Source organism: Theropithecus gelada, chromosome 1 (assembly GCF_003255815.1).
Source record: "Theropithecus gelada isolate Dixy chromosome 1, Tgel_1.0, whole genome shotgun sequence".
Taxonomy (NCBI): Eukaryota; Metazoa; Chordata; class Mammalia; order Primates; family Cercopithecidae; genus Theropithecus; species Theropithecus gelada.
In genome coordinates, this window is record NC_037668.1 from 161,470,185 (window position 1) to 161,489,882 (window position 19,698).

Genomic DNA, 19,698 nt, shown 5'->3' on the forward strand with positions numbered 1-19,698 from the left:
GTTCCTGAAAAATCACCACTAGGGTCCATCGTTTGGAAAGGGCCTTATTATCTCTGAGGTCAAAACACATTAATTATCCAAAACATTAGCCACAGAGATGAGCTCCTCTCATTTCCTGTACTGCCCACAGCTGGTGTAGAGGGCAACACCCTGGAGGCACAGAACATTAGAATATTAGAGTATCAGAACATGAAGACACCCTTGGGGCCATCCAGCCATCTCTTTCACTTTACAGATTTGGAAACTGAGGTCCAAAGAGGGGAAGGGAGGGATTCAATTTCACACAGCAAATTCATGGTAGAATGAAGACTAGGAACCAAGTCCCTGACCACCAACCCAGGGCTCTTTGCACTGCCCATTGCAGTTCACTAGTTCATGCATTTAATAAATATTAAGCACCACTGTGGGCAAAAATCATATTCATACATACATAAAGAACTCTGCTGCAAAAGCAGCTAAGTTGGTGCTCTCATAGAAGGGCTTGTAGCCATGCTGTGGAAGCCTACAGCAGAAAGCAGTCAATTCCAGGCTGAGTCAGGGCCTGCTTCATGGAAGAGGGGGTAATGTTTGAAGTGGACCCTAAAAAATAATCAGGGAAAAGCCAGGATAAGCATCTTAGCCTGAATAAATAGCACCCATCCTGGGATTTGGGGACCAGATGTCTGTTTGGGGAGCTGTCCTTGACTGCTTGTAAAGCTACAGGGAAACAGAAATGGGGCAGAGAATCAGGACCTAAAAGGAAGTTAGAGCCAAGCAGAAAGAGGAGAATAAGCTGGAAGATCAGCTGCCCTACCTCTATTTGGCAGAAGCTTTCCAAAACCCGAAAGACTGCCCTTCTCTCCCACCATTAGTAGGTCAACATAGGATAGACAACCCCTCCTCCCCCAGCTCCCTGCTTCCAGAGGATTATGTAACCAAGTCCAAGCTCACACCACTCACCACACAACAGCAAAGGCAAAGAAAGCAACCCTATTCAGAAAACCAAGAAGATAGTGGACTAGCATCATAAAGAACCATCTGAAGTCGGCATGAGTTTTAGGCTCCTTTTTACATTAAGGGGAGGGGAAGAGGAAGGGGTTGGGATCAAGAGGTGTTTGATGACCACAGACATCTGGATGCCAGCAAGGGTCTGAGAAGGTTGTAAAAGTTCTTTTTCCTAGGTCAGGTCACAATATTCCTATAAATCTTTAATGTAACATTGTTATTTGTCTGTATTCTTCCTTATCTCCTTGTGGGTTAGTTTGGGGAAAAGAACTGTTATCATTTCTTTAAGTTGAACTGCAAGCTAATCTCCTATAATTAGCTGGTCTATGTACAGAGCTAAGCAGAAGCTTTTAACCTAAAGGATATTACCCCTGGAGTTCAGAGGCAAAATGGAGTCAGTCATGCTAAGCCTCCCTCCACTATTTCAATTTCCCCATTGTTAAAGGTTCATCCCACAGTCTTGTGGGACTGGGGACAATGGGACATCATCTCACCTGGCTACTTCCTGTCAAACAGGGTCTACAAGGGGTGACTATGGAATGAAACCATTTGACCTGGCTAAGGAAATATTTCATAGTGCCATTTTTAGGAACAATGATCATGGGCATTTCCCTTTTTGCTTTGATAGTTTTAGTGAGACTTGCACAATCTTTGTTTACACAGTACATAATAAGTTTTACTAGAATGTAGGCCACCATGACTAAAAGAAGAACATCAAGGCTGAATTTAAGAATGCCTCCCAAGATTAATAGAATTACACTAGGAATCCAGGAGAATAGGTCTGTAAAGCAGTCTCTGTAAGTGCCCCCAGATTAAGCCTGCTTTGGTGTTCTAAGGTTTGTTAAAGCCAGGTAGCCTGTTGTCTAATTGTATCAATATGGGGCTGTAGAGGAGGAATTAAGCTAGCAGCAGGTGGCTAGGGACGCCATTTGGTAAGTAGAAAGTAGGCTTGCAGGCTTGTGGGTCCTTCTTATTGCTTTGCATGTAGTGTCTAATGAGGGGCTGCATAAGAAAGAAACATGGGGCCTCTGGGTATGGAGTTATGAATTGGATCCTATGTGTGATTTGAAAAACCAGATTCCATAAATCTAATGCCCAAGAGGCTACATGACTAAAATCATGTGTACAGGAACAACTATAGGATCAGAGTGGTCATGTACTGAGCAAGGTTTAAGATGACAAATCCGGCAGTGTGATATGCTAGTGAAAGAGGCAATAGACTGAGAAATCCTAACTGAAAAGTTGTCTTGCCAAGGAAACAAAAATCCCTAAAGGACTTGCAAGACACATAGAGGGTACATTTTCATTTTACTTATCTTTTGGTGAAAGAGTAGCTTTCGGTCTTTTAAGTGCTCACAAGCCCACTGTTTTCTGGTTTCTGGGTTAGTGGGGTGTCTTCTGGTGGTGCTGCCTTGACCTGAGTATAATGTGCACATGGCTTTACTCCAGCAAGTTTAACTGAGGAATGTGTGTTCACGAGCAGCTCAAAAAGCCTTGTCCACTTGGCAGCAAATTGGTGTTCAGGTCCTTGTTCTTTCCAAGTATTTGGGAGGACCCAATTTCCCAGTTGAAAAGGATGTAGGACCACATCTGTTGGATGAGTGGTCCTGCTAGAAGCAAACTCATGAACAGAAGTTAGTATAGTGCCTAGAGTCTTAACATTTGGTAATTGCCAAATCTCTTAAAACATCAGTTGGTTCTCTCACCATGACGGAAACCTAGAATGGGCTACCAGATAATATTTCAAAGGGGCTCAATTTGAACCAACTTGAGGGAGCCACTCAAATCCACAACAGCAAACAGCCACATCTTATCCCAAGTCAAACATTTCTTGATATATTTTGGCAATGCTTCTTTTTAGAGTATGGTTCATCTCCAAGATGATAATCTAAAGGTTTCAGGAAGAGACAAGTCACAACACCCCCTCCTGTAGCCATCATAGACAGTCTTCTTTGAATTAAGGTAGGCGGGTATTAACTACAGCATATGTGGCCCCTGTATCAATAAGAAAGTCAATAAGTTTGTTCCCCACTGTCAATTTTACCCAGGGCTCCTGGGACTATGACAGCAGTTGGCTAAGCATACATATTCAATGTATGTATGTTACAGGAGAAGCTACAAATATTTATGAAGGTGATCCTGACACATGCATGTTGTACAAACATGCATGTTACATATGACCCATGTTTACCTTGAGGTGAAAACATAACATTTAAATGTACTACAATTAGGCCCTGTACATCAAATCAGAACACAAAGGCATGAAAATGCACAATCTCTATAACCAGCCAGAACCAGTTCATGGCCAGCAGTCTTCTTATCAGGAGAAAATTAGTGAAATCAGTCTTTCGTTTAATCAAAGCTATAGTTTGGCTGGTGGAACTGGGGTTCAGTTAGTCAGCATGTATGAACTGGATGAGTTGCAATTGTTTTAATATTGTTTGTCTTAAGGCCAGTGCTTGCTTGGCTGCTAGAGAAAAAGAGAAACCTTGTGTCGTTGAGAATATAACTTATTCTTTAAGTGTAGCGATGCATGACTTAACTCTTGCCTGGCATGGCCTTAGGTCCTGTTTATAATTTGGTATTTTATTGCCACGAAATTTCAGTTATGTCAGTCTTATGACCTCTATTTTAACATTCGTGTTGATTAGTTGTTGTATCTAAACCACAAAAGAGAGAGGGTATAATGAGGTGTGTCTGACTTCCCATCACATTATACCTGAAGACGAAGTTTTTAAGGTTTGTCTGGGGTCCCCTTAGCCAAGAGGGGGGTCATTCTGTCAGTGGGGGGCTTAAGATTTTATTTTTAGTTGACATTCTCCCATTTGGCCAAGATATACCAACGGCAGCATAAATGGCCAAACTTTTATTTGTTCCACATTGTTGCTGGGGGTGTTGTGGCTACCTGCCCCAGGTCCATCATATCTCTTGGTAGGATCCCTGTGGCCAAGGAACTCAAAGCCAAAAGACTTGTATTCAATTAAATGTTTTAGGCCAGATGGTAATGGAGGTGGGCAAGCATTCATTAACCCTTAAAACCTTTTAAATAACATAAGAGCCAAAACCAAAAGCCAAATAGCAAAGTTACAAAACTGACCTTTCTATAAGTTCTGTGTGTTGAGCCATCAGCTGTTTAGGCATCTGTGTACCTATATTTGGAGGATCTGAACTAATTCTACTCCTTAAAAGTAAAATTAGTACATCAAAAAGTGTTTTGTGCCTACCTCTCCCATGATAGTCCTTGGGCCCAGAAGGATTGAATAGTTTTTTAAATCCTGGAGATACTAGGTACAGAGAGAAAGGTAAACCCAATTTCTATAAGCTATAAATAGCTCAAAAAGAAAAAAGGCAGGCCAGGCACAGTGGCTCACGCCTGTAATCCCAGTACTTTGGGAGGCCAAGGCGGGTGGATCACGAGGTCAGGAGATCAAGACCATCCTTGCTAACATGGTGAAACCCTGTCTCTACTAAAAATACAAAAAATTAGCCAGGCATGGTGGCACATGCCTGTAGTCCCAGCTACTCTTGACTCTGGAAAACAAAACATGAAGAATTACAACATTTCAAACTTAATTTAGAATTAGATTTTGAGGACATTTGTCAAATATGTTAAAGCCTCAAAACATTTGATCAAAACAGAACCACAGGTCTTTGTAAAATAAGTTATTCATTTCACAAAAGTAATAATTCAAAGACTTTAATAGCAATACAGAAAGTTACATGAATATAAAAACTTAACCTTTCTAAAGTTCAGTTTTCCTAAGTAATCAAAAATCTGATGAAGATAACGTAAGAATTAGGAATTATCTCGAGAAAATGTAAAATCTTTCCCTTTTTTTTTTTTTTTTTTTTGGGACAGGGTCTCACTCTGTCATCCAGGCGGAAGTGCAGTGGCACAATCATAACTCACTACAGCCTTGAACTCCTGGACTCAAGTGATCCTCCCGCCTCAGCCTCCCCAGTAGCTAAGACTACAGGCATGCACCACCACAAACAGCTAAGTTGTTTTTCAGAGATGGGGTCTTGCTATGTTGCCCAGGCTGGTCTTGAATGAGCTTCAAGTGAGCCTCCTACCTCATCCTCCCAAAGCACTAGGATTACAGGCATGAGTCACTGTTGCCCAGCCTAAAATAATTGTTTTTTAGGCCAGCTATCAAAAACGCAAAGAAAAATTTTCTGTAGTGTGATTGCTTCTCCTTATGGGAAGCCCATTTAGATAACCTGTAACTCAAACCTGATGAAAACAATACTTGAATGTAATCAGACACAGAAAGACTGTTCAAGGCCATGAGTAGCTGAGTCCAAGCTCATATTACTTGCCACACAACAGCCAATAAGTCTAGAGACAAGGTGTTGTGGCAAGGAAAGCTACCTTATTCAGAGAACCAGAAAACCAAGAAGATGGTGGATCATCATCATAAAGAACCATCTGAAGTCAGCACGAATGTTAGGCTGTTTTTTGTATTAAGGGAAGGGGAAGAAGAAGGGGATTGCGATCACGAGGTGACTGATGACCACAGACACCTGGGTGGCAGCAAGGGTCTGAGGAGGTTGTAAAGCTTCCTTTTTCTAGGTCAGGTCACAATGTTCCTATAAATCTTTAACATAACATTGTTATTTGTCTGTATATTTCCTTATCTCCTTGGGGGTTAGTTTGGGGAAAGGAACTGTTACCATCTTTTTAAAGTTGAACTGCAAGCTAAACTCCTATAACTAGCTGATCTACGTACAGAGTTAAGCAGAAGATTTTAACCTAAAGGATATTACCCCTGGGGGTCAGAGGCAAAATGGAGTCAGTCATGCTAAGTCTCCCTCCACTCTTTTTCTTTTTTGAGATGGAATTTCACTCTTACTGCCCAGGCCGGAGTGCAGTGGCATGATCTCAGCTCACTGCAATCTCCGCCTCCTGGGTTCAAGCAATTCTCTTGCCTCAGCCTCCCAAGTAGCTGAGATTACAGGTGTCCACCACCACACTCAGCTAATTTTTGTAGTTTAGTGGAGATGGGGTTTCACCATGTTGGTCAGGCTGGTCTGGAACTCCTGACCTCAGGTGATCTAACCACCTTAGCCTCCCAAAGTACTGGGACAGGTGTAAGCCACCGTGCCCGGTCCCTCCACTCTTATAATTAAACCAGCTGTTGCGTCTCCTGTCAAGAAACCAATTGTGAAGATTCACCATGTTCTAGACGGGAAAACGGCTGTAGACTGGGAGAGGCCAGTCAGGGACAAAGCCAAAGTTAATATAGAGGATGGAGCTCCTAGGGTATAGGGGTTGGGTCTGGGCTAGGGAGCTGGAAACCTAGGTTTTATGCTTGTCCCGGTTTTGACATTGGCCCTGAGCAGTGCTGTTTCTCATCAGCCTCTGCCTGCTCCAGGGGTCACAGGGCCAAGCCAGATAGAGGGTTGCTAGCGTCACTGGACACAAGATTGCTTTCCCACAGCTCCCCTTCCTCCAGCCCCTCTGCTCCACATCCGGAAACCTGGGTACCCTTCACCCACCTAGCTCTGTCCCACAGTGAGATTTATTGCTGGCTGCCCTGCCATCTGCCCCAGGGTAATAAATCAGGGCAGAGCAGAATTGCAATCACCCCAAGCATGGAGTGTATAAAAGGGGAAGGGCTAAGGGAGCCACAGAACCTCAGTGGATCTCAGAGAGAGCCCCAGACTGAGGAAAGGATGGACGGATGGAGAAGAATGCCTCGCTGGGGACTGCTGCTGCTGCTCTGGGGCTCCTGCACCTTCGGTCTCCCGACAGACACCACCACCTTTAAACGGTAATTGGTAACTCAGGCAGAGAAGGGATGGGAGGGGTGCAGGGTGCAGGGTTCCCACCTTCCCAACACCCTGACTTTTCCACGTGTGCTGTCATTCAATCCTTACAATCAGCTGGACAGGGAGGTATGGAACTGTTCAGAGAGGTCAGGTGACTTGCCCAATAAATGACACTAGTAGTCAGATCTGGAAGCTGTGTCTTTTGCTTCCTGCCCAGAGCACCATGCTAACTAAGCACTGTAGAGAACTCAGAAGTATTAGGACATGCCCCTTGCCCTTGAGGAGCTCACAGCCTGAATATTAAGAAGTGTATGGGTGGTTGGGCGCTGTGGCTTCTGCCTGTAATCCCAGCCCTTTGGGAGGGCGAGGCAGATCACTTGAGGTCAGGAGTTTGAGACCAGCCTGGCCAACATGGGGAAACCCTGTCTCTACTAAAAATACAAAAATCAGATGGGCGTGGTGGCAGGCACTTGTAATTCCCAGCTACTTGGGAGGCTGAGGCAGGAGAATCGTTTGAGCCTGGGAGGCGGAGGTTGCTGAGCCAAGATCGTGCCACTGCACTCCAGCCTGAGTGACAGAGTGAGACTCCATCTAAGAAAAAAATGGGGGGGGGGGGTGGGGGGTGGGGGGTGGGGCATGGGTACAGACTGAGCCACTGCACTCCAGCCTGGGTGATAGAGCCAGACCTTATCTAAAAAAGAAAAAGAAAAAAAAGGCTGAAGAAGGGGAATAGACAGCATTTGAGAGAAGGCCTCACAGAGAAAGGGGCTTTCAATCTGGGGACAGCAGATGTGACCAGCAGTCCTGAAGGTAGGAAGGCAAATTTTAATCACGGTAATACTTGCTAAGCCTATAAAATGCTTAGGGTGTCACAGGATCTTTTCACATGTCTCATCTCAAGTCATGCCCCCAACAACTCAGCATTCCCACTTTGCAGATGAGGACACTGAGGCTCAGGGAGGTGATATGTAAGAGGCTAAGCCTCAACACACACTGGGCCTTTTGCTTCCAAAACTGCTTTCCCTTGCTCTGAGGCTCTCAGAGAGTAACTGCTGGGTTGTGAGCACTGGGTAAGAGGATGGGTACTTCAAAGCAGCTGCACCCCAGGATAAAGGCAGAGGAAAGTAAAAACATCTTCCCCTGCTGTTATCCAAAAGAGAAAAAGAATGGAATTGGGCAAGGGGTGGAGAGGGAATCCAGCTTTTGAAACAGAATTATAGGAATTTTGCTACCTGCTATGTGCAGAGCATCATGTGAGGCACTTGGGACAGCTGAATGAATGAGCTGCTTCTCAAGGTGAACATGTACATATATATGCTCACAATTTACATATATTGAGCAGTGGGCACATGGTTTCATCTGCACAGTGACTCTGAGGTAGGTACTACCATTAGGCTCATTTTTAGAGGGTTTAATGGAGACTTAGAAGAGGCCCAGAGAGGTTAGGTAGCTTTCTCAGAATCACACAGGTGGTAAGGGGATTCAGGCATGCCCCCTGCAACCACTGTCTTCACCACCATATGGCACCAGTTCCACATGCTGTACAGTGCAGGCTGTGAGACCCAAGGAAAAACAGAGCAGAGGCCCAAGGGAAGGTGAGGCCAGTGTGGGCTGGAGGCCTTGGGGCAAGCTTCTTGGAGGTGGGTGTACATGTTGGGGCTTGGAGGACTAAAGAAACTGGGGGGAAAAGGAAGGGGAGAAGGAAAGGATTTTCTGAAAAGGAAATGGCAAAAAGTAAAAGTCCAAACCATAGGCAGCTGTGAGTAAATAATGGGAAATGCAACCTCTTTGGGGTCAAACCTCTGACCCTCCATTTTCCCATCTGTAAAGTGGGAGTAATAAAATCATCCACCTTATGAAAGCAAATAAAATAATGATTGTGAAAATATTTTGGTAACAGTAAACTGTGATAGGAAGATAACAAATCATTTCTGTTACAATATCATGCTGATAGGCATAAAAGTTGCATTCATGTCCATGGGCAAAATGAGAGTAAGTAGAATGCATGGGACGCAGGAAGGATGTAGGAAGGAAAGGGTAGTGTAAGTATAGGAGGACTGGCCGCTGAGAAGAAAGTAGAAGAAAGAGGGAATATCCCTGTGTATGGGAAAGTCTATTGCAGAGTCAACTTGGGCTTCCATCCTGGGACCTTCCGGTGAACAGCTAGAGACATCTTCCTCTGGGCTTTGGCAAACAGCCTTTACGTCGGGACCCAGGGGGCCCTATATGGGAAATAAGGCCAGATACATGCTCTGAATCCCTGCTTCAACATTTCTGAGTCACCTTTGTCCCCGTGAGCCTTCATTTTTCTCATCTATAAAATGGATGACAGCTAGCTTGTTGGAGAGCTCTCAGTAGCAACTCAGTAGAGTCAGTTTCCCAGGTCTCTTTAATTCTGCCTCTCAAAGGTGATGGGAAAACATCTGGACAAGAAGCCAAGGGACTGGGACACATCTCTCCAAGGACGAGGTGCACGGTACTCTGAAGATGCTGGCATCTCTCTATGCCCAACCCAGCTCAGGGGATCCTCTCCACCACAGCCCTGGTTGGGTGCCTGTCCCCTGGTGTACTGGAGACCTCGCAGCTGCTGTGGGCATCTGCTGCCACCTAGTGGCCTCCCATGGCACTGTCTCCCCACCAGCCCCTAGTTTTGACAGGGGCACTCCCTGGCATTCATCTCTTCAGAGGGAATGTCTGTGCCTGTTTCCCGTCTGTCCTCCTGCCAGCTGGAGTTCCTTAAAAGCAGTCATGATCGTTATCTTTCTAGCTCCAGTTTCCAGCACAGTGAGGCACAAAGTAGTTGTTCAGCAGGTGATTATGGAATAAATGAATGAACGGACCAATAAACAAACAGCCTTGTCTAATTAAAATTAGGCAACAGAAGGAAGTCACTTCAGGGTTATTTAATCCGCAGGCAGCTGACTCCTCTAAATTGACTCTTGACAAGAGGTAACTCTTATAAACGCTCCAGAGGCCTTCAGGGACAGAGGTGATTTCCAGGTGGCTGGGCTAACATTAAAGGTGGTCGTACTAAAAGCAGGGATTTGGCCTCAGGGACTCTACCGTTATGGTGGGGGTACAGCACTTTTCTATTTTTGCTTCCTCCACCATGAGCCAGGATCTTCCTCAAGAGGATGCCCTCAATCCGAGAAAGCCTGAAGGAACGAGGTGTGGACATGGCCAGACTTGGTCCCGAGTGGAGCCAGCCCATGAAGAGGCTGGCCCTTGGCAACACCACCTCCTCCGTGATCCTCACCAACTACATGGATGTGAGTGCCTGGCCCAGCCCCTCGCTCCCTCCCTGTCTCCTTTCCCCCACGGACCTAGGGCTTTCTTTGCCACTAGACTCTCCCTTCCTATGCTGTGTTTGACGAAAGCGCTGAGGAACATTCCCATTTTCTGGTTGGAAAGCCTGAGCACAGAACACAGGAAAGCACTCAGGGGCCATTCAGGGGCAGGGTTAGGTTTGGAACTCAGCCCAGGCCTTAAGCCAGGTGTCACAGGTGGGTGGGAAGGGGTGTGTGACTCAGGTGGGGGTTTCTGTGACCTGGTCCAGCACAGTCTGACGGCTTCCTGCCCCAGTAGATTCTCAAGGGTCAAGTTCGCATCCTGCTTCATTCTCAATGTTTTGATTTCGCCATTTTGTCTTACTGAGATTCCCACTTTCTGGGATGCCATGGGGCGATGCTAAGCCTCCTACCAGTTCCTGCAGGACAGCAGAAACCCTGAGAGGCTATAGGACCTCACCTGGGCCAAATCTTACCCTGACAGCCAAGAGCGAAGCCAGGCAAGACCCCAAGACCCAAGGTCCCCTGAGCCCCTCCAGCCCTCTCTTTTTACCCCCACAGACCCAGTACTATGGCGAGATTGGCATCGGCACCCCACCCCAGACCTTCAAAGTCGTCTTTGACACTGGTTCGTCCAACGTTTGGGTGCCCTCCTCCAAGTGCAGCCGTCTCTACACTGCCTGTGGTGAGACCTAAGACCCACAGTGCCTCTCCCCAATCCCCCTGCCCTACTGTGCATGAGCAATCCTGCCTCACACCTAGCTCCCATCCCGCTTGCCACCAAGGGAGTGCCTTCCTCTCTGCCTCTGTACCCACTGACCCTGACACTTAGGGGAGAGAGGAAGATGTCTCCCATTTTTCTGATATAGCCACCAAGGTTTTAAAAAAAAAAAAAAAAAAAAAAAGAAAGCTCCAAGAATCCCTGACCACCCAGAAGGCCACTTCCCAGTCTTCCTGAGATTGAGACAGGACTGAATTCTCAAACCCATCCCAGGCACTCGGAACTCTTCCATCCCTAGTCTTAATCAACAACCTCTTAATGGGCACTTACTCTGTGCCCAGCATCTTCTCTGGTGTTATCAGTGTTAGTGATTACTTTAAATTCCTTCATTTAGGACAAAATTATCGAGGTATGGGCACATTAGGGGGGCCCAAGAAACCCAGTCCTTGATTGATGAAGCACATATTCCAAGCCTCCTGACCCTAGAGTCACTCGTCCCTGTACCTAAGCTAAGTCCTAAGCCACACCAGCCATACCCACAATGCACCCTGCCTCTGAGTCCCCCTGTCTGGGCCACTCTTGGACAAACCTAAGCCTCTGTCCCCCTGCCAGTGTATCACAAGCTCTTCGATGCTTCGGATTCCTCCAGCTACAAGCACAATGGAACGGAACTCACCCTCCGCTATTCAACAGGGACAGTCAGTGGCTTTCTGAGCCAAGACATCATCACCGTAAGTGGGGTTGCCCTAGGTCATCTGCTCCCAACCCCTTCTGTCCCCAGGCATCTGCTGACCCTCCAGGGGCCATACCTGCGGGGAGGTGCACTGCAGCCCACTTGGAGCCTGGGGAGCTGAGGAACACCCTGCTCTGCCACATCTGGCTGTTGCTGCAAAGCAGCAGTACCTATGGGGGAGCAAGCTTGGGCTACGGGCTTAACTGTTGGGTGGTTTATGGACGTTTTTGCATCTGACTTGCATGTAGGGCTTGTCGTGAGCCCCATGGCTGCAGTCAAGTAACTTGCCCAAGTTCACCAGCTCTGACTGGGCTACACCCTAGACTGAAATCCAGGGTCAGGGTCAGGCTGAGTTTTAGGGTCAGGCATAGGTTTTAAGGTCACAGTTGAGGTTGACTCTGGGATTCAGGTCAAGTCCTGCTTTTTTTTTTATTTGGCCTATGTCTGACCCTTTCCTCATTCTGGAGTTTCTCAGGCCCTGCTCCATCAGAGTTAGGGGAGGGGCACACATGGGGCCTGACAGAAAATCAGGGTGATTCCTGCCTCCCTCCCTTTTTCTGTGAACTCAGATATAAAGAAGGGAGAAGGGCAAGGTTGGCTGTGCTGAAGAAACCCTCGCCCATGATAAGCGTGGGGGCCAAGACCTAGTCCTGCCGGGCACGAAAGGCGGGCCACTGGGGAGGGGGAGGCGCTCTTGGCAGCTTTTCTTTTGCTGCTTGGCAGGACCACCCTCTCAGCCTCTACTGTCCAATTCCTGGTCAACTCCAGCTCTCTCTCGGCTCTGTGGCACAGACGTATTGGCATACACATTGGCGTACACAGAGTGTGTGCATGCAGAGTTGAGGAAACACTCTTACTCCAAATTCTGTACCCTGAAGCCTGTGTGGCCCTGGGATCCCTAGTGTGGAAGCCCAGACCAGACTCCAGCCAAGGAGCGGGCAGTGGGCTTGGTCTCCTCTGGTCCTTCCTCCCACAGGTGGGTGGAATCACAGTGACACAGATGTTTGGAGAGGTCACGGAGATGCCTGCCTTACCCTTCATGCTGGCCGAGTTTGATGGGGTTGTGGGCATGGGCTTCATTGAACAGGCCATTGGCAGGGTCACCCCTATCTTCGACAACATCCTCTCCCAAGGGGTGCTAAAAGAGGACGTCTTCTCTTTCTACTACAACAGGTGGGGACTGGGACTCCAGGGGCTGAGGTGGGGGGAGAGGAGGGGAGAAGAGCTGGGGAGTGGAAGGAGAGCCTGGGCCAGAATTGTTAAGCGTTTGTGATTAGATGACCGTCAATCAATATCTAGAGCTGTACTAGCCAATGTGGAAGGCACCATTGAAATTTAAATTAATTCAATACAGTTAAGCATCAATTAAGCATTCAACTGGTGGCTCTTAGTTGCACTAGCCACATGTCAAATGTCGGCAGCCACGGTGGCTAGTAACTACGGTTTTGGACAGTGCGGATAGAGAACATTCCCAGCTTGGCAGGACATTCTAATGGACAGTACCACTCTGGAGCAAGAGGAGATGCAAGGTGGGGGTGATGGGAAATAAGGGATTACTGTGACCTGGAGCCCTGCCTGTGAGGGCCATGGCTCCTCCCACACAGAGACAGCCAACTTCAGTCATCCATTAGATCCTTCATTTGTTTGCCCACTCATCAGTTCAGTAAATGCTATGTGCCAAGCACTGTGCGAGGCTCTGGGGGTGCAGCAGAGAACACAGTGAATAAGGCAGAATCTGTACTCCCCTACCCACATAGAGCTTACAGGCTAACAGGGAAGACAAGACATATTCCAATGTAATGAGTGTCACAGGCAGGCAGCGAGTGTGGTGCTGAAAACCATGGATGCTTTTCAATTCTAGGCTGAGCTTATATGCAGCTCAGCCAGCGTTGGGGAAGCTGTTGTCAGCTCTTGAGCAGGGTTGGGCTCTATTCCAAACTGCTGGACTCAGAAAGATGGCATGAGTTGGAGACAAGAGAGCTGGAGGCAAAAGGGGCCAGGTGCAGTGGCTCATGCCTGTAATCCCAGCACTTTGGGAGGCCAAGGCAAGAGGATCGCTTGAGCCCAGGAGTTAAGGCTGCAGTGAGCAGTGATTATGCCACTGCACTCCAGCTTAGGCAACAGAGTGAGATCCAGTCTCCGAAAAAAAAAAAAAAAAAGTCAAAAGGGTAAGAACATGAGGCCAGTGGCAAAAAGAATAGAGGAGAGGACCAGAGTTCAGAGAAATCTCACAGTAAAACGGAGAGGAGTCTCTGGTGTGGTGATAGAAAGGGAGGCCTTGAGAAAAGACCAACTGGTGGCTCTGCAGTCAGGGGTGGTCTTTAGAAGAGCCATTTTAGAGGAGGTGGGGGCAAGGCCAGATGGCAAGCAGTTAAGAGGTGGATGACGTGGGTGTCAGGAAGTGGAGGTCATGAGATGTAGGTTGCCCTGGGACATTCAACAGGGAAGGGAATGGGGGGTGGCGTGGGGGGTGAGATCCAGAAGCAGAAAAGGAAGGGTGGGTGTTTTTAAATGCTAGAGGATGCTCAAGTGATGCCTGTAGGTGGAGGAAGAAGCCAATGGAAAGAAAGAGATTAAAAATGTGGAAAGAAGAGGAGCTAAATGGGGGCACTGGAGTTTGAAGGCCATGAAGGAGATGAGGTTCCAGCAGACAGGAAGAAGCCAGGCTTTGCAGAGGAGAGGGCTGGCTTCTTCCTTTATCTTGGGATGGGAAGGAGGGAACATCCAGAGACATCCTGAAGTATTGAGAGAGAGGCAGTAGGGAATTTGTGCTAGCACATACACATACATTCCGAATTTATAAAAACACAAGTAGTTTGCAGTTGCACAAAATAACATATGCACACCTACACACCCATGCACACATGTGCATGTGTGAATTCCAGTATGAATTCTGGACAAACACATCACACACACATGCACGCCCTGGAGACTAGGCCTACAGTAGTCCCTGAGCCAAGCGCAGTGTGGAGGAAAGGAAGGCGAGGGGAATCAGCTCCAGACGGGGCACCAGGAGCCTGGCTCCAGTCCCCCACTTGTTCACTCATGGACTGGGTAACTTCAGGCAAGTGACTTCGCCTCTTAGTGATTCCATTGCCTGAAGGGCAAAGAGAGTAGATAACACCTACCCTGCCAAACAGCAGGGCTGATGAGGCTGGCAGGAAATGAAGCTTCCTTTCTGCTGTCTCTCTTTCTCTGCAGAGATTCCGAGTAAGGAGACAAAACCCCCACATGGCTGTGACCTTCCAGTACTCCCTGAGCACCTGACCCAGAATTCCACATGCCACCGGCCCAAAACTCGCATCAGCAAGCCCAGCCTCCGCTAGATGCCGAAGTTCTCTGTCCCTCCTTCCTGCTCTGTCCATGCCCCCTGCCCACACCCAACAGCCTCCTCAGGGTCCCCTCCCCTGCACCTGCTCAATCAGCAGCAACCCAAGAGTGAGGGGCGTCCATTTGTGTCTTGTTCACATCCACTCACTGTTCTTGTACCTGCTCCTTTTCTGTGACCTCTCTGGGGATGCTTTTTGGGGAACAGCTGGACTACCCTGGAACAACCTCTGGCTGGGCTTGGGGAGGGGAAGAAAGGCAGAGAAGCAGTATGTTCTGCATGCTTCCCAACGACAGCTCTGAGCCTGGCTGTTTGTCCCATATTCCGCTGCCCTAGAGCCCTCTGTCCTGCCTGGCACACTTGTGCAACCTTCCCCGATTGCCTGAGTTGCTGGGTCCCGGAGGTTATGGGTTTCCAAGAGCTTCTGATCTTTCCTTTAGGAATGCCCAGTCGCTGGGAGGACAGATTGTGCTGGGAGGCAGTGACCCCCAGCATTACGAAGGGAATTTCCACTATATCAACCTCATCAAGACTGGCGTCTGGCAGATTCAAATGAAGGGGTCAGAAATCCTCAACCCTCTCTGGGCTCCAAAAATTGCTGATGTCATTGAGGTTGGGGAGGGTGGGAAGGACAGCGTTACCATCCTGCCCTCTTTCCAAATGCAGCCACTTCTTAAGCACAGCCACCATTTGCTCTCTGCCTGCTCTGTCCAGGCTGGGGAACACAGAAGGAAAGGGCCTGGGGAGAAGTGGTGGAGGGCGACAGTACCTTCCCTCCTCCATTCACTGCCTCAACGGGCCACCACTGTGGCCTCCACCCACCCACCCACACTCAGGAAGGACATGCAGCCTGGAGGTGCCCCATCAGCCTTCTGTCTGTCTGTCTGACTGTGGCCTCCCCCAGGGTGTCTGTGGGGTCATCCACCTTGCTCTGTGAAGACGGCTGCCTGGCATTGGTGGACACTGGTGCATCCTACATCTCAGGTTCTACCAGCTCCATAGAGAAGCTCATGGAGGCCTTGGGGGCCAAGAAGAGGCTGTTCGATGTAAGAAGTCAAAGAGGGAAGGTGCTGCGGGTGGGGGGAGCGCCACCTGGTATCGACTCACAAATCCCCCAGGCAGATGAGGCCATCTCAGGCCTTCGCTTGTTCACCTCACACTCTCCACACGTGTGGCTGGTCACCCATGGAGTGGGGCACTGTGCCCAACCCTCTCCAGAGGAGAGGCCAGGCCACCAGTGCAGGACTCCTCGTCTGCTGAGACGTCTTCCATACTCAAGGAGGCTCCCTTTGCCCCCCACCCCAGTATGTCGTGAAGTGTAACGAGGGCCCTACACTCCCTGACATCTCTTTCCACCTGGGAGGCAAAGAATACACGCTCACCAGCGCGGACTATGTATTTCAGGTGAGGTTCGAGTCGGCCCCCTCAGTGGCAGGGAGGAAGGCTGGACAGAGACCCTCAAAGGGGGACAGATTACAATGCATAGATCATGTTAGAACTGTAGTTCTCAAACTTGGCTGTGCCTGTCACCTGGAGAGCTTTGAAAAATCCTGGCACCTGGGCCACATCCCATACCTATTAAATTAGAACCTCTAGAAGTGGCACCTGGGGTTCAGTTTCCCTAGGTGATTCCAATGTGTGGCCATATTTGGGCATCACTGTGCCTGTTCCCTCATGTCCAGTTTCTCATCAAATACTCCCAATAATCCTATGCTCCTATATTCTTATCCTCTTTTCATAATCAGTAGGCTTAGAGAAGTTGAATAACTTGTCTAGGATCAGAAGCTAAGGCAAACTGTAATCTCCTGAAGGAAGCACGGTGCCTGACGCATTGTTTGCCTGGCATCTAGCACAGGGGCTAAACACAGGAGCGGTGCAGTCCACAATGGGGCAAAATGGCCAAGATGTGAGGGAGGCCCAGTGTGGCTAGGGGAGAGATGGAGGTGAGAAGGGGAATGTTGCTGGAGACAGTTGCTGGGGTCAGGCAAGGTGAAAGGAAAATGGTCATGTGCTGGGTATAGAGAAACTCTCCCCCTTCCTGCCAGGAATCCTACAGTAGTAAAAAGCTGTGCACACTGGCCATCCATGCCATGGATATCCCGCCACCCACTGGACCCACCTGGGCCCTGGGCGCCACCTTCATCCGAAAGTTCTACACGGAGTTTGATCGGCGTAACAACCGCATTGGCTTCGCTTTGGCCCGCTAAGGCCCTCTGCCGCCCAGGCAGGCCCAGCCTTCAGCCCTGGCCCAGAGCGGGAACACTCTCTGAGATGCCCCTCTGCCTGGGCTTATGCCCTCACATGGAGACACTGGATGTGGAGCTCCTGCTGGATTTGTGCCCTGACCCCTGCACCTGCCTTTCCCTGCTTTGAGGACAAACAGAATAAAGGCTTCATGTTCACAGCCTGTCGCATCCGGGTTCACTAGGGTTTAGAACAGAGGGAGGGGCTGCATGATCATGTGTGGACAGGAATGTGACACGGACAAGCTACACATTCGCCTTACACAAAGGTTCTTGCGTGCAGGGATGATGCCATCCATCGGCCATCAACAGGACTCAGGTGGAGCTGTTTACACAACCTCGGGTGGGAAGTCTGAAGAGAGCCGGAACCAAGCTCCCTCCAGTCCCTCAGGGACCAAGGCCAATGCTGTGGCAGTAGACTGTGGGTCAGAAAGTTCACCCGGCTCACAGAAGCCAGCTCTGAGTTCAGACTGCTCTGCTGAGCATGTCAGCCCTGTCTCTTGTCCCTGCAAAACTCCCCTCAGCTCTCCTTATCCACTGCAGATGCCCCCGCCCTGCCCCATGTAGCCATTTACACAGGCATTCTAAGGCACTACCACCTAAAATCATAGAACACCAGAGATCCAGGCAATACTTCCACTTTACAGGTGGGGAAACTGAGGCCCAGAGAATGGAAGGCCTTGCCCAAGATTACTTGGTCAAGAATCAAGTAGTGAAGAATACTGAAAGATAGTGAAGAATCAAGACTGGAACCCAGCCTGCCTGACTTGGGTCCTGGAGGCTTTCCGCCTCATCATAAGCAGTTGGTACTGTCATACGTACAGTGCTTCATGCACGCTGGTACGGGGCCACATGCACAAGCACACAGGTGCACACACACTGCTATCCTCCATCCCTTCCACCAGGGACTCCTCAGACTGAAGTCTCTTCTCCCACTCTCCTTGGGCTGTCTTCAGGGCACGTGTAACTTGGGGAATGAGAAATCAGCATCCACCCGGAGCCACTGAAGTCATCACTCTTCACCATAGTTGCTCACCTCTCTTTTGACAGAAAGTTGTGAGGCACTGAATGGCTCAACCAGGCCCTCAGTACCTCTGGGAGCCATCTGCAAGAGTCCCTGAGCAGTGCCAAGTGCCAGAGCCTGGGCTTCAGGACCCTGGACTCCCACTTATTCTCCATGTTCCCTTGTCCTGCGCAGCTGTACTTCCTGACTGCAAAGGAAGTGTTGGAGGCCATTGTCTTTTCCAGCTCCATCCTGGAGCTCCACGACCTTAAGAAGGCAGGCATGACTCCCATTATCTCCTTCACTGTCCAATATGGTAGGCACATGTGGCTATTTACACTAAAATTAAAAGTAATTAAAATTGAATAAAATCGGCAGGGCGCGGTGGCTCACACCTATAATCCCAGCACTTTGGGAGGCTGAGGAGGGTGGATTACCTGAGGTCAGGAGTTCAAGACCAACCTGACCAACATGGAGAAACCCCCATCTCTATTAAAAATATAAAATTAGCCAGGCATTGTGGCACATGCCTGTAATCCCAGCTACTCGAGAGGCTGAGGCAGGAGAATCGCTTGAACTTGGGAGGCGGAGGTTGTGGTGAGCAGAGATCGCACCATTGCACTCCAGCAGCCTGGGCAACATGAGCGAAATTCCGTCTCAAAAGAAAAAAAATTGAATAAAATCAACGTGGCTAGTGGTCACTGCATTGGACAGCAGATATAGAACATTTTCATCACTGCAGAAGTTCTGCTAGGCACAGCTGGATTCTGGACAGCAATAAGCATAGGAGCCTCGTAGTCAACAGGTTCTGGGATAGGCCAAAGGGATAACTGGGAAAATAGGAAAGGGCCCATTCTCTGAAGGTGCTTTTCTGGGTGGGGCAGTGAGAGACAGTGACTACTGAGATCCCTGAGGCCTCACTACAGCAAATAGGGCTGGCAGCCAACAGAGCCCTGCTCAGGAGGTGGCAGAGAATGACCAAAGGAGAATCTGGCTAGTAGAGGGACTTGCCCCTGAGCCGGCCTCGCCTCTCTCCATGTCTCCTCCCTGCAGCAACTCTGCCCTGGGACACCTTGTCACCCCTTCCCCCTACTTCTCAACCCCCAGCCATCACCACGCCCTGCTTTGGCCCTGCAGCTGTGCCAGGCCTTTAGCTCTCCTCCCCAGGACACACGCAGGGTCTGTCCACTTCACACCCCAAATGCCCAGCAAAGCACTGGGCTCGGGGACACCCACTTGCCTACTACCTGGCCCCATTCACATGCTCTGGATGGGACAGAGGCTTTAACTCAGCCTTGCCCCAATTCCTGCCCAGGAAATGCCCAAACACTCCAACGCCCTGGCTGTTCAGTGGCCTGCCAGGGGACAGCGCAGTCTGCTGGACTGGCACACTCTCACCCCAACGCTATCACCCAATGTTCCCTCTCCAAGGGCTGTGTTTCTGTCGGGGATGGGAGGTTGCCTGGGTGGTGGGTGGGGGCTCTCTGCAGGGAAGGACCTTTGAGATGTAGCAGGGGCCGCCCCTGCAGAGCCATTTCCCGGGGTCCGGGGACTGAGAGACAGAGAGCAGGGGCACAGAGGGGCGAGCCAAGTTGACGTCGTGGGAGCAGCGGATCTCTCTATTCCA

At 49.2% G+C, this 19,698-nt stretch overlaps 1 protein-coding gene across 1 annotated transcript; it reads left to right on the plus strand.

The window, feature by feature from the left end:
• Positions 1–6,622: 6,622 nt before the first annotated feature.
• On the plus strand, positions 6,623–17,232 carry REN (renin). Its single transcript, XM_025400998.1, has 10 exons — positions 6,623–6,758; positions 9,875–10,025; positions 10,605–10,728; positions 11,377–11,495; positions 12,474–12,670; positions 14,699–14,707; positions 15,266–15,385; positions 15,730–15,871; positions 16,131–16,229; positions 16,871–17,232. The coding sequence occupies exons 1-10, from the start codon at positions 6,661–6,663 to the stop codon at positions 17,030–17,032; spliced, it is 1,221 nt and encodes a 406-aa protein (XP_025256783.1). The 5' UTR covers positions 6,623–6,660; the 3' UTR covers positions 17,033–17,232.
• Positions 17,233–19,698: the final 2,466 nt, after the last annotated feature.

Coding starts and splice junctions, on each gene's coding strand:
- REN (XM_025400998.1), top strand. CDS start 6,661: ATGGACGGATGGAGAAGAATGCCTCGCTGGGGACTGCTGCTGCTGCTC. Junction 15,386..15,729: donor TGGCAGATTCAAATGAAGGG/GTCAGAAATCCT, acceptor GGCCTCCCCCAG/GGTGTCTGTGGGGTCATCCA. Junction 15,872..16,130: donor CCAAGAAGAGGCTGTTCGAT/GTAAGAAGTCAA, acceptor CCCCCACCCCAG/TATGTCGTGAAGTGTAACGA.